At 35.4% G+C, this 18,766-nt stretch overlaps 1 protein-coding gene across 1 annotated transcript in view; it reads left to right on the top strand.

The window, feature by feature from the left end:
• The window catches only part of TRDN (triadin), a 111,056-nt gene extending 92,880 nt beyond the window's left edge, over window positions 1-18,176 (top strand). The window contains exons 13-16 of the mRNA XM_039384440.1: window positions 2,925-2,996; window positions 14,911-14,970; window positions 15,813-15,875; window positions 18,070-18,176. Of these exons, the coding sequence (XP_039240374.1) occupies window positions 2,925-2,996; window positions 14,911-14,970; window positions 15,813-15,875; window positions 18,070-18,176 (302 nt within the window). The remainder of the gene's footprint in view (window positions 1-2,924; window positions 2,997-14,910; window positions 14,971-15,812; window positions 15,876-18,069) is intronic.
• The last annotated feature ends 590 nt before the right edge of the window (window positions 18,177-18,766 follow it).

The following is an 18,766-nucleotide window of genomic DNA, read 5'->3' as shown; positions in this document are numbered from 1 at the left end:
CATTAGATTAAAACCAAAACATTCCACTATTTCAGTTGTCATCTGATGTAATTTGTTGTTAGAGAACTGTTTGCAATATCATGTATGAAAGAGATATCTGTAGCAAAAATGCATGGAAAGATTATGCATGGAAATGTTGTGGAACTGTATGGACAGATTAGGCATAGAAACGTGTGCCCATTTTTGTGTTTGCAATTACGTCTTTTTGAGCAATCAAACCCTAATAAAAGTTTAAAAAATTAAAAAAAGCAAGTTAAATTAACCTTTTCATCTTATCTCATAGTAGAAAAGTAAAGTCTACATTTGAAATGAGAAGCAAATAACTATGCAGTGCTCTGCTGCATTTTTAAAGCAGTCAGATAAATGTTGTCCAATAATAATAACAGTAATCTGGATAATGACTTCTCATGATTCATGGACTAATCTGGTTGTCCACTGGGAGCATTAAAAACATCCTGCCTTCCTCTCATTTACATCATGGATATGTGTCCAACTGGCCACTGCTGGAGTCAAGATAGCAGACACCATTAATCCTAATGGTCTGATCTGCTGAAGCCAGTTCTTCAGTTCTATTTGTGAGCCATCTCTACTACAGAAAACCACTTGTGCTTTATAACTTAAAGAGGAGAGAAAAAGGGAAAGAAAAGAAATTTGACTTAGGTTATCCCCTTTAACATATTTCATCAAAAGAATGAATAAAATATTTATTCAGCTACTGTCCTTTGCAATCCCATCAAAGTGAATATAGAGACATTTAATAAGACATGGAGACATTAAAGAAGCCTTTTATCAGAGTGGATAGGAACCTGCTCAGAACAAACATTTTGGCCTAAGGGAAAGTTTTTGATGTGTGAAGCTTAAGCTTTTCATGCTTAAAACACTCTCATATTGGATCATGTGGTCAATTTGCATGAAATAAATTATTTTCTTAGAACTTGTAAAACTATAAAATAAAACTTGACAAGTCATTAGCAATAAGTGGTACCATACTGGCAGTATATTCACACTGGTGCAATCATTAGAAAACTGCTGCTACAGTAAAGAATAAGAAGATAATGGAGCCAGCCTACAGTTTGACCTAGAGGTGTTAAATCATTGCCTCACACTGTAGATACAACACAGCAGTCCAAATCATTGATTATCCTTCTTCATTACTCATCCACTCAACATTCTGAACCACTGCTCTTTATCATTTTTCACACAAAACAATTAGTCCAACTTATAAAAATGATCAGTTTTCCTACCTGGGGGTAGGTGATCTAGTTTAGGGGGGAAAAAAGTGATCTTTAGTCTGATCAAACCTAGCAGAAAGAATATGATTATCCACTCTTTATTAATTTTTATGTTGTTTTTTTTGTTTTCATTCTGAACTAGAAATTCAGTCGATGAAGTTTCTGTATTTTGACAAATGTTATGAATGTAATTTTTCTATTCTAGTTGGTAACAAAAGTGTTCGGTGGTTCATTAGTTGAGTTTGCAACTTCAAGATTTTTTTTTTAAGACATAAAGTGTTTGCAAAATCATAGCTAAATACCTGGATTCCTAAAGTTTGCCTAACATTCATTTTAAGGCTATAGTTATTCTATTATGAGATTGGTAAATGTCCACTTCTCATTATTGCCAAGACAGGAATTATGTGTAAAACCTGATTTTTACTATTTGTTGCAAAGCACCTTCAAGCATTGATTTTACCAATGTGTTAACATTTTCTCAGTAGCTCAGGCACGAGTCAAGTCTGAGCAGCTCTGTACGTGATATTTTATACAAATTACTGGATGAACTAAACCACATGCCTGCAATTGTACATATGCTGATGAGATGCAATAACATTAAGACCATGATGCTCAAATCCCACTGCTGTCTCCAAGATGATGTTTTTCTCATGCATTCCCCATGAGTACACATACCTTTGTAAAATGAGAGGGGTAAGTAAGATGCTGCAGTTTCCAAGGCCCATTAAGATCTTAATTTCTCTTCCGAGAAATCAAGCATGAGGCATGACTTTGAGCTTCTGATGTGGAGTTGGAGCTGAGATTTAACAGCCTGATTGCATGTGGACTCTGGTGCAGTGAATGTATGCTGGTACATAAGACTGAATCAATATTATATTTAACTACGTAATTTTATTTCTCATGTCACAAAAAAAATGTACTTTCCAAATGACAATGACATGATAGCTACTGAGAATAAATGTCAGAGAAAGGAATTAAAAGGAAATGAGACTGAAAACATGTTAGAGACTAGAAAATAAGCGTAAGTAATAAGAGTAGGCTAAATCGGCTTGAGAATCTTTGGAGAAATGAAGTGAAAAATATTTTGTTATAAAGCATGATATCTGCACGTAGGCTGAGACAGTACAGAAAGTCCCAGTTGAACGGTCTGAGAGAGTAGAGGTGTTTCAACCAGCAGCTGGAACCAGGACCTCAGTGTTTACAATGCATGACGTGGTTGGTATTGCCTAATTAAGAATAACCCTTAAGGATGAGAAACATCATCATTTTTACTGGTGTTTCAAGGAGTTCATAATAAGTGGACTTTAGGGAACTGCTGAAGATCATTTGTTTGACAGAAGAAAATAAGCCTTTACTGTAGAAGAGGCATCATGAATATGTAACATTATTATCAAAGTATTATAGTTCAGTTTTGAGCCTAATAAAGAAAAATAAAACTGTAAGTATTTCAGCATATGCTTGAGTCACCTAGACTTCATTGATTTCAAATATGTCTCTTAAAAATAAATTACTGTTTGTTGAGAAATACATTTCCTTCCTAAGGTGTCAGAAAGATAATAGCTTTTATGCACAGTGTAATATTTTAAACATGAACAATTTTGAAGGGAGTTCAGTCTCCCAGTGAAACTACTTAGCCTTAGCCTGTTAGTGAATACATTTTCTATGCTTCTTAACCCATATACTTGTGTGCAGGACATAAGGAATTTGTACCACCTCGTCTTCTTCTAGAACACAGTCCAAGAAAGAAACCAGCAGCTGTTGACGGTAAGTTTGAGTTTTTCTACTTTTTCTTCTTCTCATTAACTTGACTATCTGTCCTAAAGGATTTTTTTTATTATTTTTTTATTTTTTGTAAATATAACCTATATTACAAAGCTGATCTAATAATTAGGGTTGGGACAGGAATGGCACACTGAAATATGCACAATACCTAAGTGTTCCTTATGGTGGTAGCCATCCACAGATGGCTTCGGGGATTTCCTGAGCGAAACAGATTACAGAATTGAGGCCTAATATGTAAAATGCTTTGAATGGTGTTCAGCCATGAATTGTTATCTAACTATAAACATAATCAACATTATCCTCTTAATATACTTTGGATTACTCTTTCAGCTATTGTTATTCAGTAGTGTTTCTGTGCATTATCTGCAATAATGAACATAGTATTTCTGGCTCTGCATTTATCAACCCTATTTCTATTGTTAAAACCAGTAAAAGACAAATACAAAGTCAGACCTTACCTTCAAAAGATTAAAACATAATCCCTGCCATTGAATTATATTGTTTATAGTCTAACCATAACAGTAAAGTGGTTGAAATACGCATTTTAATTTTAAAATGGACTACATCCAATGACTTAGAACTACTACTGCAATATACATTCTTGGTCTTTATATCATACACTTTAGTAACACAAATTTAATAACACATGATTCTTTTCATGTAATTATATAGAAGTTTTCATATGATACTTCAGAGTAATTCAGTCACACCACAGCACTTGTTAATCTCTCTCATAGAGGTCTTAGTTCTACATTATCCAGAAATCAATTGTAGTCTAAGAGAAAAACAGATGGGATGGCAGCAGAATAAGTAACGAGAGCTACAAGATTTAACTGCATTTGGAAACAGAAAATGAGACTTAGATTTTGGCAGGACCTGTGACTAAAACAGATATGTTAATTAGATATTTCTGTGATGTGATTATTGTGACCAGAACATTTGGACAAAAATAGTTATGTGGCTTATTATCTCTTTCCCCAAAATCTCGTTACCTCAAATGAATATTTCTTTTTAAATATGTTGTTTAAAGGAGTGTAAAACTGCAGTTATTGTGACACAATGTAGTTTATAAATAGATTTGCAGTCCTGTTTATTTTAGGAAAATGCCTGATCCCTGCTTATCAGCAGAAAGAAGTCCCTGCAATGTTAAACACTGTTATCCACCAATTAACCGTAATGGAAAAAAGACATAATAGAACAAGACTGCCACATTTGCTGAGTGATAAACTTCTGCTTTAAATACAACTGTTATACAAGATGAACTAGCATTAAATTAACATTAGGTTCTTGATTTTGAAAATCATGAGGAGCATGCAATTACTGCAATTGCACTTAGAAATTACTATTTATGACCAGTTATACATTTGTGTGTTTCATTAGCTCGTTTATGTGTGCAATTGAGGTAATTGGGAATGTAAATTAGATACCCGTTTGGCAAACAAATTGGGGGGGCAGATGATCTGCTCAGAACCATAAAACTGAATTTCCTTTAAAGCTGAAGGCTGGTCACTGAGATACAATACTGCTCATGCAAGAGTTTTAAAGGAAATGAAGAAGGCAGAATTACTTGTAAAATGCTACTGTGAAAAGCTGTTATATTGTGCTATTCTGTGTTTTCCGTATATGAGAAAATATGTCACACTGCCTTGAGAAACCCTAAACCCTGAAGCTTTATTTCAGCCCTGAGGAAAAAAAATAAGTAATTTATGGGAATATTTGGCACAAGATCAGAAGGGAAAAAGAGGACTAGGTAGAGAAATATAAATCTCTGAAATAGCTAAAGAGACATCTGCATGTGACTTCTTAGTGCTTACATTCCTTTATGACTGGTACATCACTAAATAGCCCTGATCAGGAGAAGGGGCAGATTGAACCATAGATCCTTCTTATCAAAAATATAATTGAAGATAGTATATTAAGTTCGCAGAAAAGGGAATAAGTAGAAGCATTTATTAATTGAGAAATGCACTTTTTGTAACATGAAAGACTGGCCCAGCCTCTGACAGAAGAAACCAGCTCCAAAAAAAATGGTAAAATGGTAGGAAGTAACAGAATGGTTAACCCACACGAAATTTATGAAACCAATCTATTTACACCCTGGGCTTTCCAACTCAGTGATAGTCAGACACTATATACATAATCATGCCACTGGTGAAGGATCTTACTCTTTTTCTAGAACAACATGTTTTCACTTTTACTCTGTTTTGCCACTGCTTTCTTACGTAACCTTGGACCACTCTTGTTTTCCGATAAGGTGAAAATAGTGGTAGCATATGTGCCAGATATCTCCAGAATTTTTAGATTTTTTGATACCTTCAAATAGAAAGCTTTTCCTGGATACTATCCTATGCCCTGTAGATACTATGTTCTGCTGATTTCTTGAGGTCTTAGAAAAAGAGCATATTGTTATTATGCATTAAAACTCAAACTTTCTCTCCTTACCATTGCCATTTGCTCTTCCTTCACCTCCACAGTAAATTTTTTGGAAAAGGGGTAATTATGTAAGACAATCCCAGTTTGTATACTATATTCTAGTAGTATTCAATAAATGGCATTAAAGTCTGTATGTGAGTTGAAATTTTCAGCTATCTCCTGGTCAAAACGCAAAATGCTTTGTATTCATACAGTCAGAAAGAAAAAGAACAGATCATTGCTCTCCTATTTCATGGTTCTTTGGCTCTTTTCAAAGATCTTACCGTCAAAGTTCAATGAAGAGTTTGAAGTTCCAGGTCACCAACAGAAGAGAATAATAAAACGAAACAAAAGATCCTGTAACAATAAACAAGAGAAACAGGAAAAGGAAATTTGTGAAGAGAAAGGCATTGATACCTACCTCCTACCTAGGTTTCAAGCTTGGAAACCTTGTTTGGTAAACTGTGAAGTGAAATAACTTCTAAATTCTTTATCTTATCTTCTTCTGGAGCTTTCACAAGGACTTGGGAACAGTGCTCTCAGCTTAGCTGACACTCTGATGCTGCCATCTAGGGAGGACACTGGTGTCACCTGTAATTTGAACAGATCAGTTCTCCATGGCTCCCTGAACTTTGACTTTAATATGTTTCTTCTTCCTTGACTGTACTCTTCTCCACCTCTTTTAACTCTAGATTTCTTGTGTTTTGCTATTCACTGGCATCCTAAAACTGCTTTGCAGTGTATACTGATCCTCTGTGATTCTCTCTCTCAGGTCTTGACTTTTTCACTCAGCTCATATAGCTTTTAGCTTCCTCCATTCCCCATTCATCTAAGAAGGACTCTCCTTTCTGATAGTCCTCTCATGTTAAGCTCTCTGACATGGCAGGGTAATCTCTCAGGAAGATGCTGTAGTTAGACAAGAAATGTCAAAACTAAGCTCAGAGGCTTAGGTAGTTATCCATAAGGCTTCATGTTAATTGCCCCAGAATAGCATGTCTTTGCCTTCTCACAAGATCACAGCACTTTTGTGAGAAGCCTTTATCAAAATGTTTCTCCTGGTGGAAGGAATCTTAATGAATATTATATATGATCTCAAATAGACTTTGCTTTGTACCACTTTGAAGAGCCCTGTATCATGAAAAACCTCGGAATGGCATTGTATCTGAGTATGATTTTCCAGGTTGTATTGTCCTAGAACTCTGTGCTTGTATCTTGGAGTAGGATAGCATTGATCATGGAAGAGTCATCAACATATCCATTCTGATTTGTTAATGCATTGTGACAGGCTCTGACATATCCCACTTCTTTGACTGAAGTATACCGGCTGTTCCTTGCCATCTTGCTGGTATTTGTGATATTAAATGAAGAAAAAAAAAAAAAAGAAAAAAATTAAAGTTTCTGTAGCATCTTCAGGGAACCTATGAGGAAAAGATATTTTTTCTAGGTCACTGTTTGAATCCTCTAATGACAAATTTTGCAGAATACAATAAAGTGAATTGCTGTGAAATATGTTTAACTTCCTCCAAAACTCTTGTGGAGGCTGAATTGGCAACTACATCTATGTTTAGTGCTGTATAGAATGTACACTATCCGACTATCTTAAGAATTTCTAGTCTATACCTCTGTTCATGAATATAATATTACAGGATATAGCCAAGAATATTTAAATTACTAAAGTCAATACAAATTTTGACAAAGCTTCCTTGATGTGTAGAAGTGTATAAATCTTGTACAAATCAATCTGCTTCTGTACAGTCTGTCGATGTCTGCCTTCTCTTCTGTACAAAGATTGTTGTATAAAAAAACCTCATTTTTTTCTTTTGTACTATAAAATCAATTACCCTAAAAAAAATCCTTCCAGTGAAAGACCGTGATTCAAGATACAACCAAAACCTTTCCAAAAAGCACAATTTTGAAAAAATTCTTCCAATTTGAAGTATTCTTAATAATACTGACATGAGTTGTGGATAAAAATCCATTTTCTGATAAATTTTAATCCAAGGGAGAATAAAAATAAAAATAAAAATAAAAAAAGAGAAAAATAGTGCTATGAGAAATAGCACAATACAACAGGCTAGGTTTTAGTCTAGGTTATTGGATGGAACAGTTTGATTAGCTTTAACCCACTATATGTAGCATAACAAGGTTTTTTGAGAAACATGGGCCTTAAATCTCCATGAGTCTGTACTGAAGACAGTAAAACCTTTGAAATAATATGAACAAGGTTTCAAAGTGAGTTATTTAATGATTTAGATTAAGCATATAAGCAGTACATTCTAATGATTTAGCGAGATGAAAAAAACCCTAAATTGTCATGGTTTTAAAAAGCCCTTGACATTTTCCTTAATGACATGAGGCTCTTCTGTACTACTTTTATTCTAGCATAAAATACAAAAAGTTAAACAGACATTAGAAAAAAACTCAAATGTAGAAAGATATTTATGAAGATATGTCTATTTTGATTAGACATATTATTTTGTTTTCTCATCATTAATATTAATAATAATAATAATAATAATACAATTAACAATATTAGATTATCCATTTTAAATATTCACCAAAATCTATGCAATAAAATAAAAACAATTAGCTCTGAAGATTATTTTAACTTTTTCAAGTGCTTTTTAAATGTTACAGAAAAGCAATAATATTTTGCATATGTTGTACCTGCAAATGGAAAATACTTACTTGGTTGAGATTCTCTGGGCTTTCAAAAGCAGAAATTCCACTTTTCTTTGGAAAGAAAAGGGAAACTCTCACAGAAGAGGTCCTGCATAACCTCATCATCCCATTAATAAAGCTCAGACATTCTTGCTCAAAAGCATGCCCCATAAAAAGTGACAACAATATCCTTCCCAGCACTGGTAACACAACTGGTGCTGCTGTTGATTCATGTTGCCTAGTAGGAATGTTAGTCATAAGGATGGAGAAGGCTAACTCTGCTGCCTTAGCTCTGTTGGTTTGGCTCTCTCTAGTGAAGATTGTACCACAAGTCAGTGTTCCCCTGGGAATTTAATTCTCTGTCAAATCATATTTGCATCATGTTTACCATTGACCACTGTCCAGTGGATTTCCTATTACTAGTATTGTCTTGTAAATTGGCCTGCCCTCTCTTTTTTCTCTTGGCATGCATGCTCTGGCTTCATTGCACTGGTATTTTTATCCCTTTGCTCCCCACTGTGTTTTTTAGTGAGGGCAACATATGGCTTCATGCTATTAGCAAACAGTTCTGATGCTTAATTCAACAGAGCCATGAAAAAGGAGCCTATAATCACTACAGGAAGAAATGAGAAACATTTATGTAGGCCACATGAAAACATTAGGAATTTCAAGCATGGTACTGCTATTACATAGATTCTGTAGACCTCAAAAATATCTCCATAAGCAATCTTCACAGCTGCCAAATAGTGTTTCAGATTGGGATTTGAAAACAGTAAAGCAGTTTCAAAAAGCAAAGTCAAGTTGGAGAAATTGCCTAGGATTTCTGCTATATCTCCAATTATCCATGTGCCTCAATAATCTCACTTGCTCGATATGAGAACAAATCGTATTTCATTCCTCTGCCGAAAAAAAAAAGGTGCCACTTAAACAGAGCTTTGCAAAAAAATACACTTCATTTTGGCCTAAGCATTCACCTGTAAGTTAGAGAGAACATATGAGTGTGTATGCGTGTGTGCACGTGTATGTGTTTGTGTGTTAAAAGAAGCAATTCTAAGAACTTTAATATTATTTAGGTTTCTTTGATCTTTCTTGACCTTTCTGTAGTTTGGCTGAATCTAGAGAGAATTATTTCTCATAGGGAAAATAACTGGACCAACAAGGACACAGAAAGGGATTTTTTTCAAAGAGACCACTGAGGTAAATTTTTAATTGAAATTTAGACTTAATCTTAAAACTATGAGTTTCCATGACACCCTAAACTAAGCAGAAATATTTCCTTGCATTGTTTTTCCATTCCTCCAGAAGCTTTGTAACCCTAAAGGGGCCTTATTTTGTGAATGTGTTAAATTGTTTAGAATCCAAAGTGCAACTGACCAGTCATTGTCAGTCTCCATTCAAAGCAAAACACAAAGGGGAAAGAAATATCATCGAAAACTGAAACACATCTGGTTATTTTAATATTTAAAAGGGTATCCAAATTCCACTCAAATCAACAGCAAAACTTTCATTGAGTTCAGCAGGAAAAGTATTGCAGTCACCAGTAAAACAAAGAACAACTGTAATTCCCTCAAAATTAATAAGGAATGGTCTTTTAAAATTATGCCAGTGACATCTCAAGATGTACAGAGCTGTTTGGAGAAAAACAGAATTAAGTTACTGTGTTCAGTCTGAATTATGGTTTCTCAGGAAAAGCTAAGTAAATGTTTGTTTTGTTCTGGTTTGTATGTAAGTGAGTATACACATATCTTTGCTGCTCTTTAGTTCTGCCAGGATGAGAATCAGTAGGCAAGAAAAGCTGTTGTAGTATTTCACAAAATCAGGCAATATCTAAAGTCTCTCACAAGAGCTTTTCTCCTGAGATTTCCTGGCAACAGGGTTTTAGATAAATGCAGATAAGCCCTACATAAGTATCTGAACTTAAGAAAGCTTTGGTGAACCAAAACATCTCCAGACTTCTGGCATTCAGTCCCACTAGTCAGTGTTTGCTGTATGCACGCCTCTCCACAAGAAGGAATCCGTGGCTGTATTTTGCTGCCCTCCTTACCTTGGTTTCTGAGAGGAGATGAGATGAGCTGACAATTCCTTTGAGTCAGTCTTTCCATAAACACATGAACCATCAGGAGCAATTCAGAGAAGAAACTTTCAGAGCACCTTCTTCCAGTTCCTGTGCAGCATTCCCATGACACTATGCCCAGTAACTCATGAGCATCTCTAAATTTAGATTCCACTCATTGCTGGCACAGTAGCAGACCAGTCTCACAAGGCCTGTTTTCAAGTACTGCATTGTTAACATGCTTCTGTTATCTCCTCTACCACTGTTGTTTAAGAATTAGTTGCTGTTCAATGAGAACAACACAAAGACATTGTCAAAGATGAGTAAAGGCAATTCAGATTGAAACACCTTTCTTGGTCTTTGTTGAATCTTACTTGGATTTCCACTGGCCTCAGTCCTTCACCCCTTATTCAAAAATAAATAATTCCATCTTAGATGCTTCTTTGCTCTAATGACTGTTCAATTCAGTCACTTCTCAGGAAAACTATTCTATGCTGCTTCTTTTTATTTTTCACCCAGGAAAAAATTTACCTGAATTTCCCATTCAGTAGTACATCACTACTTTAATTCACATTTCTTGTGATCACTGTACTTCTTATACTACGTAAAGCTCAACTTCTGCCAGAGCCTACAGAAAAAAAAGCCTTGATTAAGTGAAAAGTCCATTGCTTGCCGGCTGACTGATTCTGTCACGTACTCTAACAGCTGCATATATCCCTATTTCATTCTTGTAAAGGTATTGCAGGCTTTTGAAGATGAGGTCTTTTTGTACCCATATGTCTTACACCCTATCTGTAAAATGGTTCAGGACTAGTGCTCCTGGTGTGTGCTAGTTTAAACGTAAATCAGTAGGAGAAACGAACCCAACTCAAAAGAGATTATAAGTCAAAGTTACAATTTAATAAAAATAATACAATAAATACAATTATACAGACAAACAATTGGTTTTAAACCACAAAAACCAGGTGTATAACCCAGCACCCTGGGGCAGGAACAGAATGGTGTTCTTTGGCCCCTGTGCTGAACCCCATATTGATGCTCCTGAGTCCAAAGTAAAAGGAAAGGAAAACCTGTTGATGAGAGTGCTGGTCGCAGTCTGGTCAAGGTTCTGGTCCTCCTCTGGATCCAACGAGTGGGGTCCAGAAGTTCCAAGACCCCAAGATTATATACACTCAGGTTCGAGTGGGAATTCCCAGTACCTCCACCAGGGCAGGGAGTTCCACAATGGGTGATTGTGAGTCATGAGATATTTTTGGAATCCTTAATGGGTCATTAGCAGACATGACCCCTCAGGCTGGTTGTGGAGGTGCTAATGACTCCCCAGAGGGGAGTTATCTCACCTGAGTCATTGGTGTGAGGACAAAAATATCCTCCTATCTCACAGGCTTCTTAACGCCCATCTTATAGCCTGAGGAGTCAGGTGTGCTCTAAGCAGCTGGTGTAAATGGTCTATTGTTAACAGTTACTGGGAAATGACATAGAGTGTAGAATACATAGTTTGGGTTACACCCACACAGTGATGAACTGGTCCTGGCTGCTCTAACTAGGACATGGTGAAAAAAAATATCATTAGTTACATTATCAAGAAACAGGAGCAATAACAATAGATTTTTCAGTAGTCAATTGCACTTGAATTCTATATTGTGGTCAATGTTGAATCATTGAAAGCACCTTGTCTTGCCTTGTGTAACCCACAGTTTGTGGATATTATGATCCTTCTTTATGCAGTTGATCCATGGTCATTTGTAGCTCTGTTAGTGCTCTTAGGTAAAATAATAAGTCCTTTCAATTAACAGATGGGGATCATGTTTTACAGTGCAGAAGACTTGTTAAGTTCCTATTTAATTATTTGCTCTGCCTCTTAATTTATCTGTGTACATATCTAGAGAAAGCCCATTTACTGCTTCAGAAATTACAAGTTTTGCTGGTGCTAAATATACACTTAAGAAGCAACATTTTAAATGTGAGCTACTCAAATTGAGAGGAAATAAATTTATTCAAGAAATGGGATCACTTTGTTAAATCAGCAATAGCTCTCCATAATATCCATTTACCAAGTCCATCACTCTCGTTTACATAAACTTCTGTCAGTAGTATCTGTGAGGGACAGCAATGGAACTAGATGCAGCTGAGATGTGAATGGTAGCCCTGTGACTGTTTTTCTCAAACTTGACCGAGATTATACATCTTGCAATTAGGCAGTGCAAATTGGAAATAGGGGCCACATTCCTTTAATACTTCTATGTAATCATCCTCCAGAAATTTCATAATGAATACAGATGTCTCTAGGCTGCCTGGACATTCTGAATAATGCAGCTTGAGAGCTTGATGAAAGAAAATTTTGTCAGTGGGATTAATTGTTAGAATGACTTAGCAATGAAGGGACATAGTCGTCTTTGCTTTAGGTTATTTGCATTAAAAATTCTCTCTACTTCCTGTACAGCTTCCATACAAAGCTCCATTTCTCAAAGCTCCATGCCTCAGCTCATGGCTCTCAAGACACATACGGCTCTGAACCTTGCTATGAAACTCGAGGCAGATTTCATGTGGCTTTTCTGGGCCCCAGAAGCATGCAAAACTATACAAATTCAAAAGCAGAAATGGTCTTGGTTTAAAAAGAATCTTGTTTGTTGTAAAGACCTGGGCTTACAAATCTTTCCTGTGCATCACCTAGCATCAGAAGTGTAAGAAAGCAAAAAAATCAATCTAACTAAAAAAAATGGAAATTACAGAAGTACCGGTAGCACTTCAGCCTACAGTTACTAGGGTAAGGGCTAATGGAAGAAAGGCAGAAGGAAACTCTTTTCTAACAGTAACTGACACAATTGGTATGTTTAACAGTTTGAGTTCATTCAGGCAGAGTAAGCAAATAAATAAACAAAACACATTTTAGAAATCAGAAGAGCTCTACATTACATGTGGAAATGAAACAATGAAAGTCAGGTTGCACAGGAAAGGGGAACTGTGGAACAGCTTAGGTGAAATCTGAAGCTGAGAGACTTCCATTTTGAGGAGACATCCACAGTTCCTAGCACAAGTTTCTCGAACGGCGTGTCAGAAAGAGAGAGAGAGAGAGAGAGAGAGAGACTCCTTGGAACCCTAGAGATAGCCAATAACAAAAATATTCAAATATACAAGAAAATGAAGCTCCAAGCAAGTTTGTGGAGGGTGAACACAGCTCTAATGCTCTATACTTGTCTAAGAAACCTGAGTATCACAAAGCACACTTCTGAAGAACTAAGCACATAAAACACCAAGAGAAACATTCTGTAGAATGCATGTAAGGATTTTCTGTTTCATTTTCTGAAGACAACAGCTAGGGAAATGTCTTGAACAAATCTGTTTAAAGTAGAAAGGGCTGTAATGCATCAAGATTATGCTTAACATTAAATCCTATTGTCAGAAAATCAGAACAAGTGTGGTTTGGGGAGACCCTGAATATTGGTAAATACATTGCCTCCATGATAGGCAAAATAAAAAATTTATGAAACCACCATGGACAGACTGTGGAATTCATGTACTCTATAAAGCCAGCAATTTTTAAATTTTTCAAAAATCAAATTTGTATATATTTATTTTGGTTTAGGAAGATGCTGTACAGATTATTTTTTTTCCTTATTTTTATATATTTTTCCATGCAGAAGAAAAGTCTATTGTGGTACCTAGAGAAGTGAAAAGTAAGTTGTTGTTTTTTATTATATTTCCCTTGTCTTCATGTTAATTTATGCATAGGATAGGAGTATATTTTCTTCTTGGATCTGAAAAGACTTCCATACCTTAAATATTTTTCAATTAAAGAAAAGACTCTTGCTTCAAGGCTTATGGTTCTCTCTTTTGTAAGATAGTAAAACTTGGTTTCTTATCCACATACGTAACAGTAAAACATCACAAAATTTTAGTTTCTCTATGTATAACTACATCAACACCCAAAGCCATGCAGCACAACCTGACGGTAACAAATTTGGCTTTTCATGGATGAGCAATTAAAAGAGCACTTAGATTAGCTACTTTTGTATTCTTGTATTCTTCCCCATCAAAAAAGGAATTCATTTCCCAAAGGAAAAGTAAGAATTACAGCTTCCTCATATCCTCTACTGAACTCTCAATTTTCTAATTAAAAACATTAACGAAATTAGTAATTAAATAGTTGTAGCTTGTTGTAAAAAAAGGAAAAATATTCCCCTTATTGCTACTGTTGTTCAATTAATTGACAAAATAGAGGCAGATGCTTTTAAAAGAATAAGTCATGTTCTTTTGTAATGATATTTTAACAACAACTCTCTGTGAATAGCTGAAGTCCTGTAATGATAGTTTCAAAGATTCAACTCATAAAAGGTGTTATAAAGGTATATTGTATATGTAGGCTTTTCATGGCATTCTATACTTTTTCCCTAGTACCACTTTCAAGTTTTGCTGCCACTCGGTTAGATTTTACAAAAGAAGCAGAACAGGTGCATGGCTATTGAGTCACCACAATAAACGCTTAGTTTCACCATGTTAATGGGCATAACTTCCTGAATTAGTAGTTACTTAAGTAATAATCTGGTGTACATACTTGTTCCAGTTCTATCCTTAGCACCACATTCACTCTCAGAGTATTAAACTGTCTTTCTGAGCTGCTGGTAGTAAGTGACCAGCTTATCACATCTAGAACGTATTGCAGTTAGTGAAGGAATCCCATCTCAAATGTATACATACATACAAACATACATGTCTGTGTGTGTGTATCTATGTAAAAATAGTCAGCTGAACTTCTATTTCCATTTTTAGAGAGAAAAGAGGAAAAGAAGACTGATGAAAAAAGGAATAGGACTGAAACAAAGATGAAAGGTATGAGTTGGAAATGTTTCTCACTGGCCTTATTCAGCTTTTACTCACACTCCTGGCTCATTTCTCTTTGTTTTCTGATGTGTTAATCCTATGCTTCTGGCTCTGTACTGTGTTTCTCTTAGTTGCTTAGTCACTGTTTGCATGTTACCACTTCTTCAGTATCTAATGTCTGATGTGTTCAGCATCCAATATTTTCCAAACTTATTTTCTGACAAACAAAATGTCTTGTTTTGCAGCCATTTATGGGCTTTTTCAACAATTTAATAGAGTCTGTATGTAGTAGGACATAGTGATACTGCAATACACAAAACTCACGGAAGATATCATTCAATTCATGGTACATCACTTTCCAAAAGTGGGTTAGATTTATTTATTTATTTTATAGAATCAGAATCGAAACTTGCAGTGACCAAACTGCAAAGCCATGATATCCATCTAAATAATATTTTGATCATTCATTCCCAGGAAGCATCTGAAATCCACTAAGGTCTTGTTGCATGTAAAAATATTTAAGTCATTAATTATTTTTTAATGATCTCATTGCTACTGGAGCTTAAGCTAAAAGGCACCACAGTCATGCACTGATAATTTTCACCTAGCCTTTGATGAATTATTAAGGGTCCAAATCATCCATAGTTGATGCATACTGATTAATTTTCATTTTCAGCTGATTGATCCGTGGCTAGTTGGCTGCAAATGCTATAAGGGAATAATCTGAACTAAACTCCCAAATAAGTCACACTTTTTTCAGCATGTGCCCACCAGGACTTGGCTGACTACATATTTGAGTGTATGATTCAGAGTTCTAGCATAGCAAATTACTTTCTTTAATTAAATCTTAGAAAAAACAGAAAAAAAAGAGAAAACTCATGAGAAGACAGCTGTCCCTGAAATTAAAAAAGCAGGTAAGAAATTGAACTTGGACTTTTTCTGCAGTTAATATCTGACTATTTAGCGTAAGAACTTTCAAGTTTTAAGCTTTTGAGATAAGGGTGTACGTAATTCATTATCACTTAAGAATCCAAGTGGGAGATATGGATACATAGATACAGATATATCACAGTACATTTATATTTATTATATTATATTGTGGCTTTGCATATGACATATACATATTTTATGCATATTATATATATAAATATATAAAACATGTAATTTTCAGTTCTATGAGTTTAGGATTTTTACAGAAACATTAGAAACACTGCTTTTCCTTATACATTAAATCAATCAAAGGCCTAAGTAGTTTCAAAGGGTGCATGGCATGAACAGACTGAATGGCCAGCATAGCTTTTTACATAAATTATTTTACAAATATAGCTCATTTTAAGCTTAAGCAATAAATAGAAACATTAACATATCAAACCACTAAATGTGGTAGAAAATATATGGTTATCTTTCTGAGGCTTTATTCATGCCCAGAAAAGAATTTTTTAAAAGTTAGTGTTAGTGAATGTCCTAAACATAATTGACTGTCATGCATAAAAAGATAGATTTTTCCATAAGATTAGAAATCAACATTTGGGTCTAGTCTACATTAAAAGTTTCGTAATTTTTTTTCCCATTATTTCAGTAAATTTCCAAGTATGTTCAATGCGCAAATGCAACAGTAAGTTACACAATCTGTGAAACTGTCTCATTAAAATCAAAGAGAAACAAAAGGATCAGTTTAGTGTTTTGGTCATCATCTGAATACCTAGAAACACCGATTCTACTTGCTGTTTTGTCACTCACTTTTCTATATAACCCTCTACAAACCATCAAGTATTCAGATTAACCTTTCTGTAGATTAGAGTAATGCCTAAAAACATGGAGAAAAGTTTAAAATAGGACTGAAAGATTCAGCTGTATTTACTACATCCTCAAGGTAAACCTTCTGACCTGTTTTCTAATTATTCAAATCTGTTGAATGTTATCAAAAGCCAAAAGGACCTATATCTCATTGTTTACTAATATTGTGGATTACATATGCAAATGTCAATAAGCAGCTGGTTTCTTTGTCATTGAATCATACATGGTCTGCATAAGCTTTCTTATTCAAGTGTTTATGGATGGGAAGAAAAATGGTAATTTATGTTTGGTACAATATAAACCTACACAAATTACCTTGGACAACTATCCTGGTAGCCCTATATTTAAATATGTCTTTCATAGTAGGGTGTTGTACACACCGGAGAAGGGATGGGGTAGAAAGGGAATACTCTTTTCCAAGTTATGTTGCATATTTAAATGTATAAACTCAGGTTTTAAAAGAAAATAAGCTGACAATTCACATATCTTTTCTAATTTTGTTCTGATTCTAAGCTTGTATTTCACTTGAGAATACAGAATTGTAAAAGATTACATTTTATGGCAGAGCTACAGTACAAAGTTATTAATATGTTCATCTTCACAAGCAGTTGCTAAATCCAGTGAGTCATCCTACCAACGCTAGAAAGACACAAATTAGACAAACTGAGACATCCGCACATTTCTATCCCTTTTATTAGCTCTGTAGGTTGCTGCATTTTGAAGAGTTTACTAGCCTTTGTGTAAGAGGATGGTAATCCATAATATATTCTACATACACATGTTACTGTTATTCCTCATTCAGCTTGCTCTGAATGCATGTGTACTTTCTAGCTTTGGTTGGCAGCACCTATTGTTATCCCTAAAAGGTTTTAAACCTGAAATAATTGCCATATTTGATCAACAGAATAGTAATGCATAGCCCAGTTTTGAAATGAGGCACTTCAATGCTGATAGTATTTACATGCTTTGGACAGAGACAGAAAATGAACCTCCATAGATAAGCATCCAAAAGCAGGAAACAGCTTTCAATTTTCTTACCTTTAAAAGGCTAGGCAGAGACCACTGCATGGAAAATAAAATCCTCGCCCTGGTTCTCAAGTTCTGCATTGCCTCTGTATATCTCTGATTCTGTGCCTCATTTTGCTTCCCCTGACACCTACAATCCCTGAAGCCCAGGTGTTTTCGGGGCAAGCTGCCTTCTCACCACCACCCACATCGTTCCCTGTACCAGCAGGCAGCTCCTTCTGCTCCAGGGTCTTTCTGGCACCCAAGTGCCACCTCTGCTCCACATGCTTGCATACTTTCTCCCAGGAGACCCATCTCTGACAGGAGACCCATTAACCAGGCTTTCCCCATATACAGAATGTCAGGCACGAGAGAGAGAGGAGGAGGAGGAGGAGATGCTCTGTAAACACTAGGTGACAAAAACATCTCTAAAACAATGGTCTTAGAGAAGCACTTCTCTTTATTCCTTTCCATCTCTCTTCCTTTAACAAGGAAAACTTGTAATTTGAAATACTGATTTTATTTGCAGATTAATAGTTTAGATTAGCCCTTTGGTCCAAGAGACAATTTTATCTCTAGTGTTACCGGAATTACTTTTTTTTTTATTGCTTTCTACTAACTGCATCCCTATGATGTATTTGTTTATTTGCATGCCAGCTCATTCTTTCTACAATTCTCTCTTCATCCATTTCTCTTTCTCTCTCCCCCTCTCTTTCTGCTCCTTCAGAGGATCAAGAGTCATCTAGTGTGAAATGTTCTCAGTCTTTAGTACAGAGCAAACCGAATGATTCTTAATTAGCTTTTAAAAGTGCATTGTAGATAAAACCATATTAATCCTCCAACCTCCAGCTTGTACAATAGCATTGTGTTAATTGTTCTGGAAAATAGATAATTCCATTGTTACAAACTCAGAGGTCTAACTCGAACAAACATAATCATCAGACACAAGGGTCTGGCACAGTCAGACTTCAAAGCATTTTACAAAAATCTTTCCAGTGCTACT

The sequence above is a fragment of the Pipra filicauda genome, unplaced genomic scaffold (assembly GCF_003945595.2).
Source record: "Pipra filicauda isolate LSUMZ 115617 unplaced genomic scaffold, ASM394559v2 scaffold354_size748207_pilon, whole genome shotgun sequence".
Lineage (NCBI taxonomy): Eukaryota > Metazoa > Chordata > Aves > Passeriformes > Pipridae > Pipra > Pipra filicauda.
This window is presented reverse-complemented; position numbering and strand designations above follow the sequence as displayed.